Here is a 25832-nt window from a genome sequence, read left to right as displayed (position 1 = left end):
GGAGCCTACAAAAACCGATTGAGAGAAACTTTTTACATGGGTATATAGTGACAGGACAAGGGGGACTGACTTCAAACTGATAGCAAGTATGTTTAGATGAGATATTAGAAAGAAATTCTTTACTGTGACAGTGCTGAGGCACTGGAACACGTTGCCCAGAGAAGCTGTGGATCATCCCTGGAAGAGTTCAAAGCCAGGCTGGATGGGGCTTGAAGCAACCTGGGACAGTGGAAGGTGTTCCTGCCCATGGCAGTGGGGTTGAAACTAGATGGTCTTTACAGTCCCTTGCAACGCAAACCATTCTATAATTTTATGAAGTTAAATAAGGAAGCTATTTTAAAACTCAGTATGTTTTGAAAGCATCTATGAATCGGCTCGACTTCCGTTTGTGTGCAAGAAAGGGAGCTCGTTCCAGCCTGCTAATGCTGAATAGAAATGGAAAGCCTGGACAGGAGACTCAGCTGTACAAAACCACTTTGGGGGCGCTGGGCTGCGGTGCAGGGCAGAACTGGCGGCTCCTGAACACTTTCCGTCTGACTCGAGGGATGCCTGTGCTCTCCGGGTCTGCCAGGCCGGGTGCCGGAGGCTGTCTGGGCCCCCAGCTCTCTCCCGTGCCTCTCCCGTCCCACATCCCGGCACAGACGCCATTCCCCGGCGCGCTCGGGGCCGGGCCGGAGGGGGCGGGCCCGGGAGCTCCGCCAGGCCCGCCGCGGCCAGCAGGGGGCGCGCGGTCCCTGGCCGGAGAGGCACGCGCGCGGCGCGGGGGGCGGGGCCTGGGGCGAGCTGCGCGCGCGCGGAGGGAGCCGGCGGGCGGTGAGTGGCGCGAGGGCCGCGCGCGGGGCGGGAGCGCTGCCCGGGGTCCCCGCGCGTGCCCGCCCGGGACCGCCGTGAGGGCGGCACCACCCCACCCTCACCGCCTGACCCCGCTGCGCCCTGCGGGCCATGGCGGCCGGGGCGCGGAGGGGCTGGCTGGGGTCACCCCCTGCCTCCCACGGGGATTCTGTGTGGCCGCAGAGTGGCCTCGAAGCGATCCACGGGGGAGGGGACAGCAGGAAAGGGCCTTCTCCGGGAACGGTCCGTGTCCCCTCAGCCACGTGTAGGAGGGACCGGTGATCCCGAGCCTGTCCTCCGTAGGACACATCGTAATTTCCTTTTCCTTGAAGTAGCCAGCAGGCCTCCTGACTTCGTTAATCCGTTGAAGTTTCTGCGTATTTGGTAATCCTCTGAGAGCTTCTCTTCTATGAAGTTTCTGTGTGACTGACACATTGTGAAATCCCGGCTTTTGAGGTGTCAGGGCACACGTCCAGACATTTAGTAGCTTTCCAGTCTATCAGATAAGGACTTCTCTACCTCCAGGCAGGTGGTTGCAGCCCCTGCCGGGTGATTTTCATTAGGGTTGCGCACCACTGGCCAGCATTTCTCGGTGTGTGCTGCGAACACCGTGCATGACGAACTGCTTGTCTCAAAGACTGACTTGGGCAGCTTGGAAAAAACACAGACAACTAGATTTAACTCCATTTCATGCTCTCTGTCTTTTGATCAAGGTTACTCTTAGAATAAGATCTTTTCTGAAGTTGCACATGTGCTTTTTATATTCTTGGTAAAAGATCTAAAGGACTAACACTGTCCTCTTCTTCCTCCTTCCCAGCAATGAACAGCATGGCTTTCCAGATGTATTTCTATTCCATAGCTTTTTAGCAGTCTTTCCTAATGTTTTCTTATCACCTGTTCTCCATGTGGTCATAACTGCAGGTGAAATGAATGTACTGAGGACCAAAGACTGATAATTTTTCCATACTGTTTCTTTTGAGTATTTTTCGTCTCTGTTTCAGAATTTGGCTGTATAAAAATAGGCTTTCATACATGACCACCAGAAACTATTGTTAAATACATACAGCATTTTTGTGTGGACAAGGCCTTGAAGTCTCCTGTGCTGCTCTTATCTTTCTTAATTTAATTTTTGTTTTCTTTGGAGAGCTTTCACTCTGTAGTGATGACGTTTGCCTGAACAGTGCATCAGCTAGTAAGAGAGAGGTTGAGCTGTGCACAGGGGAAGGGATAAGGAGGCTGCAGGGACCTCCACCCCCTTCATCCCACCTGCTGCACTGCAGGCCACAGGCTGTAATTCATCTCTCATTTTTCCTGTTTTGTGGGTAGATCTGGCCCTTTAGGGACCAGTAGCATTCACATTTGCCATTTTACCCTATGAACACAAATTTCCCATTTTACCCTGCCTGTTCCTGTTCCACTCTATCTGAGGGAGCTTACCTCCTTTTCTGGTGTTTTCCTTCAGGTGACCTTTAACTTCACCATGAGTCTTATTTTCCAAACCTTATGCAGTGTTCTTGAGCTGTTCTTGGATATCTGATTTCCCCCTGCGTGGCTTCCAGAGAGCATCTCTGTGAGGACAGAGCGTGGTCTGCGTGTGGAAGGACCCAGGGCCTGGGGCAAGCTGGGATTGCTCAGCTGGAGCCTCAGGGGCCTTGGGAATTAAGAGTGTAAAGATTCCCGAAGTGCCAGAGGCACTGTGGGCTTCTTCCCATCCTCCCGTGGAACTTTCAGGGTTGCTTCTAGACTTGAGAGCAGTGAACTTAATGGAAGAGATAATGAAGGGATGTCAAACAGTAGAACTGTCTCCCTTGAAGGAATTTCCAAGTCTTGTACTCATAAACTCACTTTAAGGGTTTTCTGATGTAGTTCTTAAGCATGAGAATGTCTTCATGCTAATAACTTGAGTCAGTATATACATTCAGAAAAATATATTGAATTTTGGAGTCATTTATAATAGCTGTATGTAATATTTGTACCATATGTTCTGAGTTACCTCTCCTTGCAACACCTCACGGTTAATTACTTCTTGGTTCCTAAGGCTTTTAATTTACAAACCAAAAGGAGGAGTTTAAAAAAATCAACTTAAAATTATTAATAGATAAAAGATGTCTATGGCAGTATGCCTTTTTATGTTCTGAAACAATGGCAAATTCTTCAGCAGTAACTTCATCTGTGAGGGTTTCGATTCATGGGCATCGATTTAGGCTTTGCAAATGCCAGTATGGGCTCACTGAACAGAAAATCAAAAAATTTCAACTTTTGATTTAAAAAATGAAGCTTTCCACCTGTTTCAGTTTCTTAGAGTAAAAGTATCGTTGTGTTCTTGCTTAGGGGGTAATAGCAGACCAGATTACTGTATGTATCATTCAGTTAATTAAAAAACTGTTGTGAGTTAAGGAGTGATTCTAAATTTCTATGATGTCCTAACAAAAATAAATTGTGGTATAGGACCTAAAATGGGTCATAGTGTTGTGTATTTTTGGAGCATTGTGGCTAGAAACTGTGTTATCTGTCTGGATATACATACAGTCATTTCTGTAATAAATACTTTAAATAATACATAATTTAATAATGTAAATAGTCTTAAAGCCTGTTAAGTCTTAAAGTCTAAAAGTCTTAAGTCTGTTTTGTTCAATGAAGAACTAGGGGGAAAAAAATTTGGTTTTACTAAGTAGCTTGACTCTGGAATTGTCTTGCATGAGGCTGATCTTTGGGCTGTGAGCAATTCCCCGTTTGGCCAGCCTGGCCTGAGAATCCAGCAAGCCAATAAATTATTCTCTGGAAAAGGCAGGTTTTGCAGATAAGGGCTTTCCTTAGGTGTGTACTATGTCAGAGGAATGGCAGAGTTATCTCCCAGTGCCAGGGTAAGGTACCATTTTTCCAGCAAGCAGGAGGAAGCTGTTTTGAGGAAACTTCATCTTGAAAGCTCTGTTAGAGCAGAAGGAAGGGTGGAAGGGGAGGAGACTGCCAGTTCTGGAGCTCTGCTTGTCATTCAGGGAATGAGGAGAAGAGCCGTGAGCAGCTCCCCTTGAAATGACTCAAAATGTTCACTCACTGTTCAGGTGAGTTCTCGGTGACTTCTGCATAATGCAGGCGTATCCCTGTCTGCATGTCCAGGCTCTGTTAAAGGCGTTGCTCGTGTGCCGATCCTTAGGCTGGATGCAGGGAAGGTGGTTTATTGAGATAAGATCTTTCTCCGTTTTCCCCAGTTCTTTTCACGTGCTGAGTCCTTTCCGGCACCTCCGTTCCACGCGGTGGCGCCGTTCCCGGGGAGAGGCGGCTGTGCTGCCTGGGGCAGAGGGCTCGGGGATGCTGCCTGGCAGAACCCGCTCCGGGAGCTTTCTGAAATGGCTGTACTTGACCATTGGTACATACCGCGTCTTCTTGGCGCTTCTTGGCTGCCTTTTTTTTTTCCTTTGTAGGTTTTTTTTCCATTTAGAGGAATCTTTTTATGGCATGGAGGTTAAAACCAGGTGATGCTGAGCTAGAATGCTAGTTTACTTCATTTGGAGTAAAAATTATGTGGCTTTTGAACATGGGAAGGAATGACCAATAGCTATCATTATTTCTAGGAAGGAAGGGAATAATTTCTATAGGATTTTCCAGATCCACAGGAAATCAAAAGCTCTAATGTCAACTTCCCTGTAAGAACATAAGCCAAATCCATGTTGTATAGAAAGGGAACAGTGTTGCTGCTCTTCCTGAATTCTCTGTGAAAACTTGTTATTTCCAATTGGCCTCTCACTGATTTAAGACCACTTCAGTAGAAGGAATAAGTTTTCTTTTGTTAGGAGGTTTTCCTAGTTAGCTGCATTCTTGTTGGAAGTTGTTTAACCTCACAAGATTATGCTGTTTGTAAAAACATTCACAATTGAAATGGGTTAATTCAAATAATTTCTTTTTTCTTGTTGACATCTAAGAAAATGGACGATGATGATGACATTCCCCAGCTTTCATCCCATACATTGGCTGCCCTCCAGGAGTTCTATTTGGAACAGCAGCAGAGAGAGGGCATGAAGACCTCCCAAGGGTTTAATCAATATTCCATTGGCTCAATAGAAGAAGACTGGGTAAGAAACTATAAATTTCAGTGAGTGAAGCACAGAGAGAGGAGTAGCCCTGACCGAGTTTCTTTTGTGGCTGGATAATGAAATGGAATTAAAAGGGGAACACTCAAGATGTTGCTATTCATGGATGGCAACACTGTAGGGAGATTTGCTTAATATTAAATCTGGATGTAGTTGTTTGCTCCACATGTGCATGGGGGGTACAAACTGAAAATACATGGAGAGGGAATAAAGCTGCTAACAGAAACATCTGTCCCTTCTGGAAAAAAAAAAAAGCAACTCCAGCCTGGCCTGTGATAGCAGTAAAGACTCTTCCCTGAGTCTGAGACAAACGTAGTGTAACAAGACCAAGTGATCTTTCCTTTCACTTTTTTTTTGTGTGTGTGTTTTATTTCTTTATTTTTATGGATGGCTGTTTTGCTACTTCTTTTTATTTGTGACAGACTGATTTCTGATTTGTCTCTGGGTTGGGCTTTTTTGGTCTTCCTTTTTCTGATCGTTCTGATTTAGTTTTCTTATCCTTTTCTTTCTTCCCATACTGTCACTTTTCAAGGGCCTTTTTCCTCGTCTGCTGAAGGAACTCAATTTCAGAGCACATAAATAATGTGCATCTGCACATTGGCTTTGAAATACCCAGTCAGTGGTTTGGATTTCTTGGTTTTCCTGATACTGCAGTTCATGTTTTGGAAACAGAGAGTGTAAGGTACCTGCTGCATATCACTAGATTGCAGAAGTAGGAAGGCTGTCAGGAAAACAGCCACCTTTCCAGCTTTACAGGTTGTGAACTGAGAAGTTGCTGTGGATTGTGGTTTTCTTGAGTTATGACTCACCACACATAACTCTGCATAGCACAGCCAGAAGATTTGATGTTGTTTGTAACTGTGCATTATCTTTCTCAGCAACTGAGCCAGTTTTGGTACAGTGATGAAACCGCATCATGCCTGGCTAAGGAAGCAGTTCTGGCAGCTGGAAAAGGTGGCAGGTAGGTTTAATAATTGTGTTGTAGATTTAACATGTCTTCTCTGCAAATATTTTGTCTCTGCTATGTTGACAAGAGCATGCAGTTTAATTCATTACTCATTGTACTTCAGTTTTGTACAACTGAGATACTGCAGAACTGCTTTGATGTTATTTAGTTAATAGTTTATACTGATCTTCCTCTTTGTCATTTTATTGAATGTTGTAGGCTGTGCCTTATGAAAGTTTACTATGAATCTTTGTAATTTTTTGAGAAATACAAAGTGCTTCAGAGCACACTATTGACTTATAATTAGTTTTTATGTTTCTGTAGAACAGATGGAAAAAACTTGGTTTTCTTCCTACTTCTATAAACAGTAATTTTTCATTTTTGAGTGTACTTCCTTGCTTTTCTGAAACAAAACTTTCTCTGTAGTTTAACTTAAGATCTTTGTGTAGCATGGGGTTGAACAGGTAATGACTTGCATACTTAAAACTTTGTTACTATGATAATTTATTGTTAGAATGGAGGAACAATACTTTATATTTTAGGGACTAATATTTAAAATGTTTTCCCAAAGCCTCTCTGAAGACTGCTGAGAAGATTGTAGAGTTTTGTTGCTGTTGTTTGCCTTTTAAAATTTCAATTTTAAGTTATTGTGTGTTTTTTCAGGATAGCATGTGTTAGTGCACCGAGTGTGTACCAGAAACTGAAAGAACAGGATGGTGAGGATTTTTCTGTGTGTATACTGGAGTATGACAGAAGGTTTTCTGTGTATGGAGAAGAGTTTATCTTCTATGATTACAACCACCCTTTGGACTTACCTGAAAATCTCCTGCCACACAGTTTTGACATCGTAATAGCAGATCCACCCTATCTGTCTGAGGAATGTCTTCAAAAGACTACAGAGACCATCAAATACCTGACAAAAGGAAAGATTCTGCTTTGCACAGGTATAACTAAAAAAAAATTAGGTCCCTTTAAGTAGCTTTTTTCTCTCTTTCTAATCACAAACTTAGATCAGACAAATGTAACTCAATAATGCTGAATTATCATCAATTTAAGGAGGAATATGTGTCCTAAGCCTTTTATTTGAGTTCAACCTTTATTTTAAACAGAAGTGGGTTTCAATAGTTCAAGTCAGTACTTTTTTCCTGTAGCATTATGAATTTTACTAAATTTTTGAAGAATTATAAGATCATCCAGGAAAATTCCAGAAATATAATTTTTCTTGTAGAAGGGCCACTCTCTATAATTGCAGTGATTGAAGTGTGGGAATGGCAAACATAGGTGCAACTTACTGTTTATGTCTTAGGCATTGAAATACAGCAGAAGGAATTAAAAAGCAGTGATAAAGGCAGAAACCAGATAACTAGATATCTGTACTTGTGGGTCCTTCTTTAGGAAGGTGCACTTGCTGTTTGAGAATTGATGTGTGTCTGCCCAAGTCATGGCTTTTCTTAAACTGTTTTGTTATTACTGTATTGTTACCTGTAGACATCCAGGAAACCTTTCCAAAAAGCAAAGGTCAAAACCTCTCTGTATGTACAATTTGAGGGAAGGCAACCAAGCAGGCAAAATAAAGGAAATTAAAATAACGTGGCCATGGAAAGCCTGCTCCTTGACGTTTTTCCCTAGAATGGATAGGTGGTCCTTCAGTTTACTGCTCAAAGCAGTGATTTCTCAGTGTGTAGCTGCAGATATCACTTCATGGTTTATATAAGTGAAAGAGTAGATGTAATCTGTTTGCATTTCCCACGGCTCCCTACCATTTAACTTCCTTGGAATGTAGCAAGAAGACTGAGTTCAAGTTTGGTTTCTGTAAAAATGGCACTGATACCTTCTACTTATTTTTAATAAATTTCTTGGACATTCATTTCTTTGGGATGTCTTCCATTCTTCTAGATTTACTTTAAGTTTCCCAACAGATTCTGTTGTTAAGGAAGGATGAGAGTGTAGTTGCTTTAAGCCTGCCTTCCTTAAAATACACCAGGCTCTCTAAGTATGCATTTGGGAAGAGCTATTAAAAAAGTTCAAACATTCTGTTACTGTTTTTTCTTTATTTTTGCTGCAGGTGCAGTCATGGAGGAACAGGCAGCAAAGCATCTGGGTGTGAAGATGTGCAAGTTTATTCCAAAACACTCACGAAATTTAGCCAATGAATTTCGATGCTATGTGAACTATGCTTCTGGACTGGACTAATTCTCCTAAGATCATCTACAAATCTACAGCTTTTTCAGTCAAGCTTCTTTCTGTTTGCTGTCAGTTATGCCACATTTCTGAGGGCTGACATAGTCAGCTCTGAGTACTGTTCTCTGGCATAGCTGGAATCAACACAGTATGATAGCGTCTCTCTTTTAAATGAGTAAGCATTTGCAGTTACTGTGTTTTGTATTAGGTAAATGCAGGTGCTGGATAATGGGAACTTCTTTGTTAGACTTTAATTCTAACTGGTAGCTTTTACTATATGAGGACACGTCAGTGACCTCTTTGAAGTGAATTTAGCTTATAACAACACATAGGTGTTTGCCTTGCAGGCATGAGAATCGTCATTGCCAAAGAATGTGATGCTTCTGTAGTAGTGTGACGCACACATGTCCTTTAAATCTTGAATCACAATGGCTCTGATTAAATATAATGCCTGCTTTTTAATAATTTCAGTATCAAACTAAAGAGGATCTACAGGTATGTCAAGTTACAAGAATGGGTATGAATTTTTTTCCCAGTTGCCTGATTTTATCTTTTTCTCCTGTTCCACAGACAGCAGCAGAGCAGTAGAATAGAAGCATCTTAAAAATCATTGAATCTTACAAGGCCACTGAAGAATAATATATTGATAAACTTGCACTGTTTCAAATGGAAAAATGTTAGATTTTATATTCAAGGATTGGTTTGTATTTCAGTCAAAATAGGTAATACATTGGAAAGGCTTTGCTTTGCATAAGTAGAGATTTTTGATAACTGGGAATTTTGAAGCCACTTTTGACTAGCCTTTTGACTACAGTACTGAAGTATTTTTGGGTGGAGATTAGTTCATAAATTTCAAAACACTCAACACTTTTATAATCTCTAAAAACACTCTACAAAACACAAGCACTTGTCTTTGTATGTCATACCATATAAAAGTTAACAGAAATGCTGCATCTACAAGACAAATCATATAAAATCAAGTACTAAATTTATTTGTGGTGGGAATAAGCCTAATTAAGCTTGTGAGATGAGACTTTTTATAAGGCAGTGATAATACTCATGTTTCTGCTGTTTGGATGCAGAATTTCCCATCTGGTGGAGTAAACAGCTGAGCAAGAATAATGTAGATGGATTCTAATCCTCTCTCAGCGCTCAGAGAATGGTGTTGTCTGAGCTGAACACAAAAGTGGTCCATAAACACCACCCAATGCACTCTAGCTCTCCTCCCCATTTTCCAAGAGATCTGTTTGCTTCCTAAGGCTTTTCCCTCCTCACATTTTATACCTGCTGCTTGTTCCCTGCATGCAGTGTTCCTGGGCTCCATGGTAACATTTTTCTCCCTCTTGCACATGCCTTGGTTTCTGTCAGGCTGGTCACAGGTGTTGTTAAAACAGGGGAAGTGCAGGAGGGAAATGCTCGCAGGGAGAACAGGCACCGGCCTCTCCTTTCTGCTGTGTGAGCCAGGGCCCATACAGTCTTGCCTTTCAAAGCAGATGCCATCCTTGCTGCTGAGCCAGAATTCCCCTGAAAATGACTGTCCCCAGGTGAAATACACCTGGGTTTAGTTATTTTCTGGGAGGCTACATCATCACTTTCATGTGGCCAGTTTGAAAATAAAGCAAACCAGAATGGTAACTGCGTAGCTCTTGGCACTAACCTGTACTTTAAACTGGTTCATTACCTCAGTGTCTTGCACACCCAGCAGATGGAGATAATGAAGTAACTCATGAAACTTTGTTTTTAACTGCATAGAGGCTTCAAGTGGGACAGGTATGATTTCCAGAAGGAATGATACTGTTCCCCTGCTGTTCCCCTAAATTAGAATCTGCTGTTCAAATCGAAGCCTCACCTATTTTGCTGTTTTATTTGCTTCATTTTGGTAAATGTGTATTATTGGGCTCTCCATAGCAGAGTTAAAAGTCAGCTTCACTAATTTCATCAGAGATATTTCTTAAAAAGATAAAAGTGCACCGCTCAGTTGTACCAAGAAGTTCACTTCCAAGAAAATCACTGCTGCTTCTCACATGTAGGTCAGACTGCTTGAAAAGGGGCACTCTGAAGTTGCACAGTTACGGAACTGAGGATGCATGGAAATCTGTGCAGATGCGCTCAACAGAGCAGCCCGTTGTCCACCAGCCTCCCTCTTAAAAGCCTGGGGACTGCAGGCAGCTGCCCAGGCAGAGCTTGACTAGTGGCATTTACAGCCTTCATCAGTGATGGGAGGTAAACTATTTTTGTCTTACCTGATTCCAAGGAAGTAGCTGTTTCTGAGAAGGGTACAAGTCACAAAAATCCATAGTGAATTTGTGTTTTGTGCCGGTATGGTAACTTTAAGAAATAGTACATGACAGCAAAACCCTCTTTTCTTCTGTAACAGGATTGTGAATAAAAATGTCAGTGTCAAGTAGTGACTGACTACTGGGGGTGTCTCATGGATGGATTTCCTGTTGGAACAGACTGTGGTGAAGTGTCAGCACCGTGCTGCTTTTCCAGTGGCATGCATGACTGTGCTACAGCCTTATGTGCTACATAACTCTTTAACTACCCTAGCCCAGGCAGTTATGGCTGTTCCCTTATGCCAGCTGGATTAATGGGTGTTTATACTTTCTGAGCACATCACAGCCTTTTTCCCTTTTCCTCCTGCTGCTTTCATGTTCATGTTCCCCACGCAATTCCATGTTTATGTGTAGCTGTAGATCTTCACCCATTCAGACAGACACCTTCAGGTGATGACTGGCAAGTAAACCCAAACTAGCATCTCAGGCTTTCCTCAGCCTGCCTGAATGATAGGAATTTTCCAAACTACCTTAAGCGATACTACAGACAAGAAAATAATCTCATTACCAAGGATATTGTTCTGTGTTTTGTGGCTCCTAATGTATTCCAGGGACAACCTTGTTGAAGGAAGAGATTTTCCTGGCACAACAAAAAAATTTCTCAAATCAGCTGCAGCTGCCAAATAGTTCTAGCTTTGAATTGTTTGCATTTATTGGGCCTGGAGTTGGTTCAGTGAGGCATTTCATGTCTTCCTTCTGTCAACAGTTTGTGAAGCCTTGAAGCAACTCCAATGAACACTCCCTCCCCCATGCAAATTAAAGGCAAGGCTGTGGCAGCTGTAACCAGAGGGCTGGAAGCTGGAAAATGTCACACCACATTTGAAATGAAACTGATATAAATCCATGATGTGATGACCTTGTAAAAAAAAACCAATTCCAAACAAATGCAAACTACATTTAACACTCAACCTTTCCCACATGAGTAATGTGGAGAGAAAGGATATGTGGAAGGATATTTTGAAGGCCAGTAAGTGTTTGTGTAGCTAATAGCTCTTGATGTTAAGTATTAACAAACAGTTGCTCACTAACAAAATATCAAACAGTTGCTCGTGCTGAAACATAAACAGCTTTTAAGAAACACCTAACTGGAAAGCTGAATCAGGAAGTAAATTGGCTCAGCTAAAAAGTCTGTCACAGAGGAAAAGGAGAATTAAGAAGGGAAAATGTGCTTCAGAACAGAATAGCATAAAGATGCCTGAACCATGGAAGCTTGCTGCTCTTGCTGCAGTGTGATGAGAAGGAGGTCACCAACACAAGCCCTCCATTGATCCATGGAGGTTTTGCAGTTCTCAAGTACCTTCAATCATCCACTTTCTGAAGGTCTCTATAAGCTAAAGCATCTACTTTTCTGGAGTGGAGAAACGGATTATGTTCCATTTATCTGATTTTAGCTTGCACCTCTCAGGAATTCCCCGAACATGCTCCAGTTACTTGAAAACCTCAAAATTACTCCATAATTTATGTCTGGAGGACAAGAGAGTTGCAATAAAAAAAAGAGATTTTTTTTTTCTCCACATAATGCAAATATATATCCATGTTCTCTAATAACTAATTTGTTGCAGACAAATTTGTATAACAAAAGTGCAGACAATGAGTTCTGCTGGAGGGCAGTGTTTGGCCAGACCTAGCTGGTAGCCCCTCTGGGTATCTACTAAATATTAAGTGCTGCATGGTTGGACATTTTGCTGTTGTTTGGGGTCATTTTATTGCCTCTTAGGGTGAAGTCTTTGCTTTCTATGCTGTGGAGTCTGAAGGTTCAACTTCACGCTGCCTTAAGTGTACATATGGAGAAAACCTCACAATCTAATGGTGAAGCTGGAAGGGTTCAGGCTACTGAGACATCACCTAGAGTAGTGTTTCTACAGTTTTGTGGGTCAGCCTCCCTTTTGAGCCCCTCTGATTACCATTTCCCTCTGCTCAGAGTGTGAGAAGTTCCTCCACATTAGAAGGAAGAAAAAGAGGTTGTAACTGCTGCAAATATTTTCATTCTCTGGGGAAAAGGTAACTAACTACCTATAATTGCTGGCAGCAGCCAGGCAATTGGCTGTTGTCTGAGTAGTATAAACATTTTATGAGCATCTCTGAACTCAGAATCCCTTTGAGAATCCCCTTGAGATAGAAGCATCACAATTGAAGGAAACACAGATCTAAAGACAAGGAAAATTGAGGAAAAGCATCTGCACAAAAAACACAGCTACAACCTTCAATCTGGCATTGTGATGAGAATCTTTATTTGTTTCTGGAGTTCTTAAAGTTATTTTAGGCTTTGTAAGAGGTTTCACAGATTGCGCTATAAAAATATTGTTATATCTCTAGACTGAGTCAGAGAGAGCACAATCAATAATGATGGAGTTATCCTATGACTTTCATTCTGTCTTCAACTTGTTGGTTGTGATTAGCTCATAGTCTTTCCATTCTTCATCCACTCCAAAGAAGAGTGTGTTTATGTAGTGTAGGGGCTTTTTCTGCTATGAATTAAGGCAAATTTCAAGATTCATGATGTAGCAGACACATTGCTGCATATGATGTTCATTCTGTAAAGATATTGCAGTCATGATCCTTCATCTGTAAAAGAGATTCTCTGCTGTGCATTCAGAGGTTTATCTGTTTTGGTGAGTGTGGCCCTCTGAGGAATTACATTTGTGCAAGGCATGCCTGGTCATTCCTGATTCTCATTCATTAGGCTGAGTCAACTTCAGTCTCTTGTTCTGGAAATGCAAGTTTTTGTGTATGCAGGGTTTCTGGTGAGAGCCTGCCACCAAGTTCCATCAGCAGTAGGCTGCACAGATGGAAGGCTGCCTAGTCAGCTTTTGCAGGTGGTGATCATCTGTTACATGTAGCATAAGGAGAAATGAGTAATTGTAAAAATCAGTTGGATTTAACAACTTTGGGTTGGCTGGGACTCAACTCAATGACCTCTTGTAGGATCTGGAAGTTAGGACCTAGCCTGCTTACTCACCTGCAGCACAACTGAGGCGAAGCTGATCCTTGGTACTTACTTTTTAATGGGGAATCCCCTCTCCTAAAATGAGAAAGGTTTTGGCCTTTCAGCTGCATGGAACACAGTTTTATCACAAGAAAGTTAAGCAGTCAGTGATGGATGAAGTCAAATACAGAATTCTTGGGACACAAACTGTGTTTTTCCTAATTGATATTTTCTTTGTAATAAGACATAGTCCACATAAAGAAAGTCTGCTGCATTTTTACAGTATTCTAGCATGTTTTTTCTCAACACCTTTGTACCCTTAGCAATTTGGCAAGTTTAAAAATAGCAAGCACATAGAATATTGCTTCATGAATGACTCCAACTCAGCAAAGGTTTCCTTGCTGTAGTGTATAAATTAGCCAAAGAGGTAACAGCTCAGAGGCAAAGCTTGGAGCTTATGGAATATAAAGGGAGGCTCTCCCAGCTGGAGAAATTATCCTTTTAACTGCTGATTTGTCACGTGTAGGGCAGCTGTGTGATTTTTATACAAGTGTACTTAAAAGAATATAAGGGATTCCTCAAAAATATCTACAACCAGTAGCCTGCTATAGTAATAGCCACCATGTCTTACAGTTACATCATCTTCTAACATTTGCTGTGAATAAGCAAAGATAAAATTCTGTTCTTCTCTAAGGGAAAAGAAAAGCTACTTTGGAGTTTGAAATAATGAACTAAACAAGATTACATGAGCTAAAGAAATAGAATTAATTGCCATCTCTAATGATCTGAGTGACTGGACTTTCCATCCTATATCTGAAATAACTAAGCAGAAAAGATGGTGAGTGAGTGTGTTTGCTGCTGCAGTGCAGTTTCCTGAGGTGATGAGGTTGATGATGTGAGGCCAGTACTGAAACATGACTTTTAATCCATTCTTCATTCCGATGAGGGCTTGTTCTGGCCCACCAGCAACTTCACTGCTTGCTTATCGATGCTGGAATTGAGGCTCTCTGCCTCCTTTTCCTGCTCGGGGACGCAGGTGCAGCCCACGGGGATGGTGATGTAATCCTCGGTGTAGACGTAGCGGCCGCCGGCGCAGGCGGGCGTGCGGCGCAGGATGACGGTGGGCATGAACACCGGCGTGCTGCGGAACTGCAGGCTCTCCTCGCCAAAGAGCCCCATCAGGCAGCCTTTGCACAGGCAGTAGGCTTCGGGAATGTACTTGGGGTATCTCGTGGGGTCATAGGAGATCCTAGGGGGAAGCAAGTAAAGATTCATTAGTACCTCTACAACATATATATTCATCTGGAATTATATCATCTTACATATTATTATAATTATTATAGCATTATAATGATTATATCATGGGTTTTTTGTCTTCGCCAGGAAAAATAGCTGTAGCTATTGCTGTCTGGCTTCTAATTTGTAAGGTGTATGTGAAGAAAAAATCATGAACAGGTTACAGAACTGATTAGGTCCTACAGTGCACATGGAAGTGTCTGGCTTTCTGAATTGTGAGATTCAAGGGTCTAAACAGAATGAGTTTTGCATTTTGGACCAAATGGGTAAACAGAGCATTAAAAAGGACACTTGGGCATTTCTAAACTTTTTATCTGCCTTGAGTTCTTCAAAAACTGGTACAAATCCTTGTTAACATTATTATTGTTAAAGCCATGACATGATGTTTTAAAATTTAGTAATTTAAATAAAATTGAATTGTACTATTATTTCTGCAATAGATTTTTCTCCCTAGTATATTTGGGGTCATAAATGTGCATTCCCCTCAAAGCAGAAGTCTGTATTGCTTTTCTAGTTCATGCCTACTGTATCTACCTCTAACCACAGAAGAGCAACATTTTCATGCCCGCACTGAGATAAACTGCAACTTCCTGGGATGAGGCACCCACAGCTTCTCTGGGCAGTGTCTCACCACCCTCACTTCTTAATTCTTCCCAGCATCTGATCTAAACCTGCTGTCTTCCAATTTAATGCCATTATTCCTTGTCCTGTCACTCCATGCCCTCGTGAAGAGTCCTTCTCCAGTTCTCTTGTAGGGCTCTTTTAGATACTGGAAGATTCAGCCTGTCTTTATAGGAGAGGTTCTCCATCTCTTGGAGTGTTTTCATGGCCTTCTCTGGACTCATTCTAACAGGTCCACATCCTTCTTGTGTGTGATCCCAGAGGTGCAGTCCTCCAGCTGGTATCTCTTAATGGATCTTAAAGTGATCTTAAATCTTAATAGATTTAAAGCAATTTCTAAATTGTGTTTCCCAGGGTTGGCAGCACTTCCTCAGGTATCAGAGTGTTCACCTTTTATCTCTTCAGGCTGCCTCTGAGATGAGAAGAGGTTTCAGGTTTGGAAGAGGCAGAACCCTAGGTCTGCCTCAGGCTGTGACAGCAGTCATTGCTAGCCAACAAAATCTGTCCTGGTGAGAGCAGGCAGCCTGGCTCTCCCTCTCACACCCACCCCTGGGTTGACACTGGTGTTTTTCTGGTCACAGGATTGATCAAGGAACTCATTCAGCTGAGGAGTAACTCCATCAGAACCTGGGGTTTGGTCTGTCAGCTGTCTTGCCACAAATGTACACAGAGCTCTCACCAACAAGCCAGAGTGAACAGGCAGCTTAGGCAGGGACAGAGGGAGCTGCCCTTTTCAGGAGTATTGCCAGTTTATCTCTTAAAGGAAATCTGGAATCACAGCTTTTGCCAGACAAAAACTTGACTATCCTGTCATCAAGGAAAATAGATTTTTTAAATTTATATACATACACACACAATTTTAAGAATTTGTTTTTGTCACCAAAAAAAAAAAAATCTGACCAGTTCCCTAATAGCCAGACACCTATGACATTTATGATGTTGCAGATATTTTTTGCAGTGCTTCTCTTTCCCATTTATACTTGCTTATTTTCCCCAGGAAATACCTTCATGTTACAGGATCTCACACCAGTGTGAAATAAAACGTCTGGTAGATGGAAGGGAAGAAAGAAGGGAGCAGGGGAACACAGGCCTTTCTACTGTGATACATTCCCATTTCAAACTCAAGTGTGAGTATTTCAGTGGTGGATTGTTAAACACACCATGTGTCAAGTTATTGGTATTTCCTCTACTGTATTATCTCTAGCACCTGGTTTATGATGTTTCTGAAAGCATGAACATGCTTCTGCATGCAAACACAGGAGGTTTCACTGACAGCAGGAGAACACTGTCACTGGAATCATGGCCTACAACCACCTTTCTCCTCCAGATTCCCACGTGGAAAAAATCACGTATTAATGGGGTGGGTTTTTTGAAAGATGGTGTGGCTGTGGCATGGTTTTCTACTTTCCAAGGGAAAAAATCTCTTACATTACTAAGCTCAATGTTAATACATCATGTGAGGACTGGAACAAATCAGAGAGAATCCAAACTTAGTGATGAATTCAAAATATAGATGTGGTTTTGCATCCAGACCAGAACTTCAAGGCTGAAGCCTGTAAGTAATGCCTCCTGAAATTAGTACCTGAACTCAAATGTCACTAAAATTTGGAGCCATGTACAAGGTTCTGCATCTTCAGCTCAAACCTGTTCAGAAAAGCCGTATAAATAAAACCTCATTTGTGTCTTTCCAGGCAACCCAGACCTGCTTGGGACAGAGCCACAAAGAAACACCAACATCCTCAAATCATGTTTTAACATCTCCTGGAAGAGGGTAAACATTTTCTATTGGATTAATTAACCAGGTAAAAATGCATGCTCCAAATTCCTGCTATGTCTTTCTTTACACCCAAGAGATGAACGGAGCTGGGAAGAGTGGTGGGGAACCAGAGAAGTGCAGCTTTCCCCTGGTACTGAAGAGTCCCCTGCAGCCTTGTGTCACTTGCTGTGGCACTGCTGCAAACCAGCCAGCCCAGACACTTTGATGAGGATTGCCCATGTCCTGTGAACTCAGGTCACCACTGAAAGGCTGAGTCTGCCCCGCCAGCATTGCTGGCTCTCAAGTGACAGGAGCAGTGAGCTGTGCTGGGCTGCTCTGTTCCATCTGCTGGAACAAGCAGCAGGTTTGTGCTGAGCTGGAGCTGCTAATGAAGTGTGACTCGGCTGCTTTTCCTTCTGACCCTACGAGCGCTTTGAGAGCTCCCAGTGAAAAACAAACTTCCTGCCATTTATGTATTAAGCCTGGAAACTCAAGAGAAAACTTGCTGTCAGAAGTAAAACTCTTGCAGAGACTTAATCTGCCTTCTCCTGTACTGCTACTTTTATATGTAGTATTTTTAATAATATTGTCACTTCGTAATTTCCAAGCTTCTGATTCCACAGGGTGAGATGTTGTGCTGGGGCAAGGAGCCGACTCTTCAGAAAATCACTGCTAGCACTGGGCTAACAGCTGGATGTTATCAAAAGTCCAATAAGCAGATCATCATCCCCTTCCTTCACACTCTGAAATACTTAGAGGATTAAGAGCTAACAGCTTTTTTCCCCCCTTGCCAAGACATTTATTTCCCTATAACAGGTGTTCTTTTGTTCATGTAATGCTTTATTTCATATACAGACAGCAACATAGGTATTACTACTGTAGAAATAGCCCAATGCTAACTGATTTTCTGAAGAGTTGTACAAATGTGCTCAACTCAAAAAGAATGGCAGCTCTGCATCCCCTTGTATTCTTTCCCTTGGCTGCATCTTTGGGACAGGCACACCGTGCCACATGGTAATGTTAAATCCTGGAAAATGCCTTGGGTAAGCTTCTAGAAAATTACTGGAATATTATTTGAAGGGAAGCCCTCCTGTATGACTTTGTTCAAACACACTGCAGACAAGCTTGGCTTTTACCAGTGAAAAATGACTTGCCTGTATTTCTTGTATTAAGAATTTATGTAAATGAGCACTAAACCAAGGATGCTTATAAACTGAAACTGATTTTTGCAAAACAGAAAAAAAACAAGCTGGGTAATGTTTTGGAGAGGCACTGGCTAACTTGGCTAACATCATCAGAGCAACACTGACAATAAAAGTTAAATCTTTGTAAATTAACCATTAGTAGATGCAGGATTAGGCCCCAAAGGCAGAAACAAAAGCGACAGAATTTGGAAATTCAGAAACATGGATGACTTCTTGAATACACATAAAGAAATTTTGCTAAACTCACGTAGAAGTGTGTTTGCAAATTAGTTATGATTGTTATTGTAGCCTTAAGACATCAGAAAATAAAAATAGAGCTTATATATACAGCTGGTTAATGAATATCATCTGTGCTCTGCAGCACCATGAGTGGAATCACAAATTAGCACTACCTGTAAAAGTGCTGCTGACTTCAGCAGGATCAGATTTTTCAAGGTTTGCTCTGAGCTTTATGATCAGACCCCACAAAAGTTTAGGCAGACATTTAAAATTAATCCTTTTTGTAATGGCTCTTGTCCATGAACAACTTTTCTGTGCATTTGTGGATCTGTGCTTGTCCTGCTAATGATTCACCATGATTGTGGCTTCTGTAAATGTGAACAAGGGCAGCATCCTGCAGGCCCACCCATTCCATTAATTGTTGTCAAGCAGCTCTGACCCATAGCAGTAGCCAAGTGGCCCATGCCAGGACCTCCTTGTACAAGCAGGCTCCCTGGATTTCATTGACTGTCCATGTAATACTGCTAAATGGACAAGCAACCCCTGGATAGATGTCACAAGCTGGCACACAGTTAGCCAGATGATTTCATGGAAGCATGATTTCAGGGAAGAACTCCTGCTGTAGCTCTGCTTTTTAAAAAATCTGGGTAATTTGTAGCCCAGCTTCCTGAACTGCTGAGCAAATCCAGCGTGCTCAACTGACTTCAGGGAACTTTGCTGTCTCTTTATAGCTCTGCAGAGCAAAGAGTGATTCACGTGATTCAACTCTGTGCCTGAGTTATATACTGATCTCCTGTGGCCACCAGGATGGAATTTCAGTATCAGACACATGAACAAGTATTTTCTCCATAACTTTTGCCTTAAATACTATCTGTTGGTATACCCTGCTAGCATCAGGGTCAGGGACCAGATGGATCTGAGGTGCAATCCATACACAACTCCTGCATCTCTGGTTTGCAGCAAGCCAAAAGTGATGTAAGTCTTGATTTTTGTGTAACCAAATTAAAAGACCAAGTAATGGAAAATAAACAGTAAGCACAGAGCAAAGATAAGCAAAGAAGCCACACAAGGATTATCTGAGCTTTGACCCAGTCAAAGCTAATTCTTCCACACTTAAACAGAATGACAGGCTTGGCATACAGATGATGCAGTAGAGTCAACATTATACACAGTTCTCTAAGTAATATATTTGATTCTTTCTCATAAATGCTGATATGAAAAAATTCCAGTTGACTTGGATTGAACAGTCATGTGAACAGAAGAATTACAAGCAGCAGCGTTAAACAGCTGGGAGCAGGTGTCTGGGGAGATATTCAGGGGAAGGTAAGTAGAGCCAGACTTAATATCTTTATTATTAATGACCTGGAATAGGCAGTATAAACAGTATGTTAATGAAATCTGCAGATGGTAACAATGGGAAATGCTGCAACGCCAGTGAAGAGAGAGAAACAGCATGAGGTATCTCAGGCATTAAAATGCATGTCAAAAAGAAAAAAGAGCCTTTATGCACAGAGCAGGAATGAACTGCACTGTAAGTCTTTAGGTGCAGAAAAGAGCAGGATGTGTGTGAGACACTGGAATGGGACAGGCACCTTGATGCAAATTTCAAGTAATCAAATTCAGCCTTTGAGCAGTTTCCTATCAGGGCATACAAGAGGGGTCTGCCTACAGTGGATTTATTTATGAGCATTCACCACTAGAACAACTTTGGTGATTCAGAAAGCAGTTCAGGAGACAGCAATGAATCTGTGAAGGGGAGCAATTTATGAGGGAAAATAATTAAATGCAAGTAAGCTTGTCGAGAAAGTGCTGTAAGGAAGAGAGCTGTGTGCAGCTCTTCAGATTAACACTCCAGCCATGGAGAAGAAATTGATGGGATTGTATAAATGAAATTGGTTAACCATTGACAAAGCCAAATGGGACATTACTTGCAGTCTTTAATGGAGAGCTGTGTGTCCCTCTCAAATATATGGAGTAACTCTAATAGGATTAAGGAGCTTACAGGGTATCCAGCTGAAGACCACAGAACAAAACAAATATTCATATCTAGCTTCAAAATCTATGAGATAGCAGGTGGCAATAGCTAATGCACTTTAGCAGTCTTATATTTTACACTTTAATTACACATCCTGAGGTATCTGTTGCTGTCTCATTGCATGCCAATGATACAGTAAAAATGCAGTCACAAAAATAAAGCTGTAAATGAGATCTGTTAACTAGACAGAGTGCTCAGCTTCTTTACCCTAGAGAAAACATTTTTCCCTCTGAATAGGATTTTAGATTTTGCTTTTAATGGTGTAATACTTCTTCCCCGCTATCTTTTAAAATTCCTAGCTTGGAGATGTCATTAAGTTACTTGTATGTGAATGGTTAGTGGTCTGTCTGAAAACGCTTGGATGAAAAGTACAGTGGATTTACTTTTGTAAGCCAAGCCCCAAAAAGCAGCTGCTTCTCTGTTAAAAAGTAAGCCTATACAGAGCTCCAACTGAAAATAAATACCTGACCAACGAGACATAAGGACAAAGGCGCTGTTTTCAAACCAGAGGAAAATTTTTCTGATAGCACTAGTATTTTGCAAAACCACTGTAAAAAATTCCTGAGCCCAATGGTAGCTGTTTTGCTCACTTTGTGCACTCTTAGGTAGCTTAAAAATCCTCAGTTTTCTTAGAGAAAATGTATTGCTAAAAATACTTTGCTTATGAAAGGCTTACTGAGCAAATAAACCATCTTTCTCTCAGTAGGATTACTTCTTACACTAAAAGCGAGCAAAACCCATGCCATAAAATAAATATTTATTGGAGAGCCCAACAAGGAGATAACTGTTTGCTGAATATACAGGAACTGCATCAAAGTGTATACCAGGGATAATGTATAAAAAGTAGCAAGAAAGTCAGTTCCTTTTAAATTTGCACGTTTTAGCTTCCTGTTGTCTGCAGTCCTTTACAGAAAGCTGTAAACAGAACTCAGTCTTATTCAAACCACCAGAAGACTTCATAGTCTTATGAGAATGTGATCACACACTGGGTTTAGTGTACTAGATCAGTGGTTTCCAAGCTTTTCCAGAGCTTCCAATAGAAGTGCAGGCCCTTGTTTTGTGTATTAACCAGCCTCACAACAAATTAACTTTACTTAGTTGTTTTTATGCCCCCTAAAAATAGTCTGCCAGTCCCTCTTTCCACCTCATAGGAAGCAGGTTTGCAAAGCACCGGTTGAAAACACAGGTGTAGAATACTGCTGTACTCAAACCTTGCCTATGGTCCTACAGCAAAGGGGACATGGAGCCCTTGGGACTGTTTGGTAGGTGAGGATATGGCTCTGTTGGTGGGTGACTGGAACACAGACTGTATCTTGAAGTATTTTAGAAACAGCTGAGTGTCTGGAGTCACATTTTTGGGAAAGCATTTGAGCCCCTTTGTGGTTGCTGCATAGTCAAGAGGTGTTTCTTTGGTGGTGGTGGTCCTTTGCTGAGGGTCCACTGATTGATTGTCACATGTGACAATTTGCCCAAGTGACTTTTTGAGGGTGGTCAGTGCTCCCGGGTGGGTGTGGATGTGGGTGTGATTTCCATCTCACGGCTTGCTCCACCTCATTAATTGTTTTTTTTTTTGCCCATTAGACATAGCTTGTGCCCTCACACAAGCTGTTTTTACATAATTACCTTCTATCGCCTACTTCTACGTGTGTTTCAGCGCCTTTCCCGGCTGCTGCCCGGTGCCGCGGCCGCCCCTCTCCTCCCGAGCCGCCCCGGCAAAGCCGGCGGAGCCCGGCGCTCCCGGTCCCGCACGGGGACCCCGCCCCGGCTCCCTTCAGCCCCCAGGCCCCCCAGGCGGCCGCACCTCCCTTCCCCCGGAGTCACCTGTATGCCCAGGGCGATGCGCTGCGCAGGTTCACGGGGAGCCGGACTCTCTTGTCGGCGGGCGGCCGTGCCCCGGCGGGGCAGCTGGCGTTGTGCTGGCGGCCGGGAGGCTCGGGCTGCAGGGTGTGGTGGAAGGCGCTGAGCATGCCCGCCGCCAGCCGCCCGTACAGCTGCTCCAGCAGCTCCTCGGGCCGCTCGCCGCAGCTCCGCGTCCGCGCCGGCCGCTGCTTGGGCGCCCTGGCGGCCTCCGGGCGGAGCGGGAGCAGCGCCGCGCAGAGCAGCGCCAGCAGCGCCGCCGGCGCCCGCACCTGCAAGGACGCCGCCGTCAGCGGGGATGGGGACAGCGGGGACACCGCGCCCGCCCGCCCGCCCGCAGCCCCCGGCCCGCAGCCCCTTACCCTGCCTCGCTGCATGGCGCCCGGGCTGCCTCTCCTCCAGGGAGCCGGGGAGAGCGGCGGGCTGCGGCGCCGCGCCGTGCCACTGGCTCTCCCGGCGGAGGAGCTGTTGGAAAAGTGCCCCGCGCCTCACTGCATCTCCCCTGGCCTCGCCTGCCAGGAACATGTTCCGCGGCGCTCAGGCGGCGGCGAGCGCTCGGCGCCGGGCGCGGGCCCGTCCCGCATCCCAGCGCGGCCCCGGGGACACCCCGAGGGCACGGGCGGGCACGGACGGATCCGGGCCCCGGCCCCGCCGCCGCCACCCCGCCGAGCCACCGGGGCTGCCGCCGGGAGCCCCGCTCTCCCTCCCACCGCACCGGCGGCGCGGGCAGGAGCCGCGATGTCCCCAGTGCCAGTGGCACTCTCTGGGCCAGGGCTCGAGACTGAGGCAGAGCCAGGGGGATTTGGCCCAGTCGGAGCCAAAGTATCAAGGCTGATGTGAAAAAATGCGGGGATTTACCGCCGGGGAAGGGACTGCTCTAGCCCGGACTCTCCCAGTCACTTTAGGGCAGTTGGCACTGTCCCTCGTAGTGTATGGGATTTCTGACTTGCCCGATTCCAGGTAGCGCCTTCGGCACCTTTCTCCATCCCAGCTGTGGCGTTTCTCCAGCAGACACAGAGGTGTTGATGTCCAGCATGAAGGCTGGGGCTGATCCTCCCGTTCCTCCTGCCGAGGTGGCCCGGGGCAGACACCCAGGGCAGGGGCACTCTGCTGGCTGCAAGAGAAGCCCCTTCAGAAGAGAAATTTGCATCGTACCTACCTAAAGGAGGTTGAGGTGAGTCTCACCTCCAATGGCCTCTCCACCTATTCTGTACTTTTAAAAACACATGTTGCAATATAATCATGGTCTCTGTGGGTCTCACAACACACAAAAATAAGGATATAAATAGTATTCTGGTTCATAAAAGATGTGGTCCACTGAAGTGGTGTGCATTAAAAACAGACTTTCAGAATCAGAATTCATCACTTGAATCAAATATTTTGTGTCCTCTGATTAAGCCCTGCACATCTATTGAGGCATTAGGATAAGGATAGTTAAATATGAAAATACTGGTTAGGAATAAAGGAAAATGGGATCATAAATCATACAAAGACTGAGAAACCCCAACTTGGTACCACAAAAATACAAGACATCAACTTCACCAAACAGGCTGGATTTGAAACAGAATGGTCTGGCATTCATAAATGTAATGAAGTGACTTGATTTTGTGGTTTCTGCAAAGTCATACAGTTAAATCTAACTATGATTTTTAGTGATTTTGGTGCCATATGCATCACAGATCAGTATCACTTATTAGCAGTATCTTGACCTTTAACAGTGTGGGATTTGAATCAGATTTCAGCTCTTTCAGCTCTGAGGAAGGACAGTTTTAAACTGAATTCCAAACTCTCCTTTGCAGTCATATCCTCAGGTGAAAGACTGGGACAAGGTGTGTGTCGATTTAGCCCAGTCCAGTCTAACCCTTGACAATGCACCTGGCCTTTTGTCACTTCACCACCTTTGAGTGGTGTGTGTGGCAACATGGCAAATATTTATCATCACAGGTCTTTTTATATTACTCTTCCTGAGATCAATCAGCATCTTCAGAAATTTCAGATTTCTGAGTAGCATGAGGATGTCACACTTGGCTTTGCAAAATGTGGGTTTTATTTACTTCCTTTATATGCATCAACATTTCTGGGAGAGACCTGCCTCAAAAAATCTGAGCAGATGAAAACAAAACAATGGCACAGGCATTTAATTGCCATTGAATTTAAGGCTATGTGTCTTATCTAGGCAATATCCTAATTCTGTATGATAGTTGCATTGTATCTTTTGAAAAATCACATTGATTCAAATAATAAGAACCACAGAATGTCAGTAAATGATATTCCATTACAGAGGAACTCAGAATGCTATGCCAGTTCTTGTAGCATGGTCTACCCTAGAGACATTTCAGTCATAAAATATTCCCTGATACACTTTGGCAACTTAGGTTCTTCCACGACTTTAAGAAATTACTAACCAGTATCTTTGTCATTGGTATTAATTTACAATTTTCTTATAATTTGAGGGGGAATTAAAATATCTATACAAATGAAATATTGAAAAAATATTTAGTAATATGAAATCCATCCCGAATTTGATATAATACAGGTTATTTCAATCAATGGATTCAAAACTATGTCTTTCACTTTTATATAATATTCTAAATGTTTTTTCTGGAGACTGTCATTCAATATTTATATTTGGTACTGGTATCTACCTCTCTCCTGAGTTTATCACCACAGTGATCAGTGTCAGATAATAAGTTCAGTTCCACAAATTCCTGCTATGAGAAAGTCAGGATGTTCCAAAGAAAACTAAGCTCAGCAAGAATAAGACAGACATTTTTAGTGAGTTCATATAAATAAGAAGAAACATTTTCTGCACCTGATTCCACCAGAGAGCATTTCATGCCATGTTAAATGCTGAAATGTGTTTAATGAAGGACACACCAGGTTGTCTTCAACCTTACATTGTTACCAACAGCTGGAGAAAAATGTGTCATAGCAGGAGAAAAAAATCCTTTTCTAATGTGTTATCACCAGACCATTATGATAATTTGGAAAATTGTTTCAGAACCATTGGAATGATGGGGAAAACCTGACAGTAAATGTCAGAATGTAGCTGTCCCCAGACACATTAATCCCCAAGGAGCAGTGTTGTCAGGACATTTTGTGGTTGGGGTTGTTGTCTTCCATGGCTGCTCTGGCACACAACAGCCAGTTTCAGATACTATGGTTCACACATAAATAAATCACACTATTGTGACAAACATTATCAATGATACCACAGTAATATGCTTGCCACAGAAATGGCAGAATTGCCCAACACTGGCATATTCCAACTGCTCGTTGCCATCCTGCTACAGCATTAATGAGATCCTATCTCAATCTGAAATAATGATGTGAAAAAGGTTTAAAAAATCATCACACAGACCTTCAAGTTGAACAACTCAAGTTGTTGGGTGGAACAAGCATTCAGCTGACATCCCCAGCAGATAAAAATTTCCAGAGAGAGAATTTAATTACTCCCTGAAGATGTACTTCTGCCTCACATTCTGTTTGCAGAGAACCTGCCACCCAAACTCTTCTGGTCCCATTCATCTTCCTC

At 43.0% G+C, this 25832-nt stretch overlaps 2 protein-coding genes across 3 annotated transcripts; one reads left to right on the top strand and one right to left on the bottom strand.

The window, feature by feature from the left end:
• The first annotated feature begins 749 nt into the window (after positions 1 to 749).
• Positions 750 to 10453, top strand: EEF1AKMT1 (EEF1A lysine methyltransferase 1). Of its 2 annotated transcripts, none has more exons than XM_059494070.1 (5): positions 750 to 813; positions 4752 to 4901; positions 5798 to 5880; positions 6529 to 6809; positions 7931 to 10453. In XM_059494070.1, the coding sequence occupies exons 2-5, from the start codon at positions 4755 to 4757 to the stop codon at positions 8056 to 8058; spliced, it is 639 nt and encodes a 212-aa protein (XP_059350053.1). In that variant the 5' UTR covers positions 750 to 813; positions 4752 to 4754; the 3' UTR covers positions 8059 to 10453. The 2 variants fall into 2 exon arrangements, with proteins under 2 accessions (XP_059350053.1, XP_059350054.1); XM_059494071.1 differs by lacking the exon at positions 750 to 813 and adding an exon at positions 1021 to 1215.
• A 2131-nt stretch (positions 10454 to 12584) lies between these two features.
• IL17D (interleukin 17D) lies at positions 12585 to 22674 on the bottom strand. The gene is made up of 3 exons (XM_059494072.1): positions 22660 to 22674; positions 22262 to 22569; positions 12585 to 14557 (listed from the first exon to the last, which is right to left on the bottom strand). The coding sequence occupies exons 1-3, from the start codon at positions 22672 to 22674 to the stop codon at positions 14242 to 14244; spliced, it is 639 nt and encodes a 212-aa protein (XP_059350055.1). The 3' UTR covers positions 12585 to 14241.
• Positions 22675 to 25832: the final 3158 nt, after the last annotated feature.

Source organism: Ammospiza nelsoni, chromosome 2, assembly GCF_027579445.1.
Source record: "Ammospiza nelsoni isolate bAmmNel1 chromosome 2, bAmmNel1.pri, whole genome shotgun sequence".
NCBI lineage: Eukaryota > Metazoa > Chordata > Aves > Passeriformes > Passerellidae > Ammospiza > Ammospiza nelsoni.
Note: the sequence above shows the minus strand (reverse complement) of the source record. Positions and strands in the feature narration are given on the sequence as shown.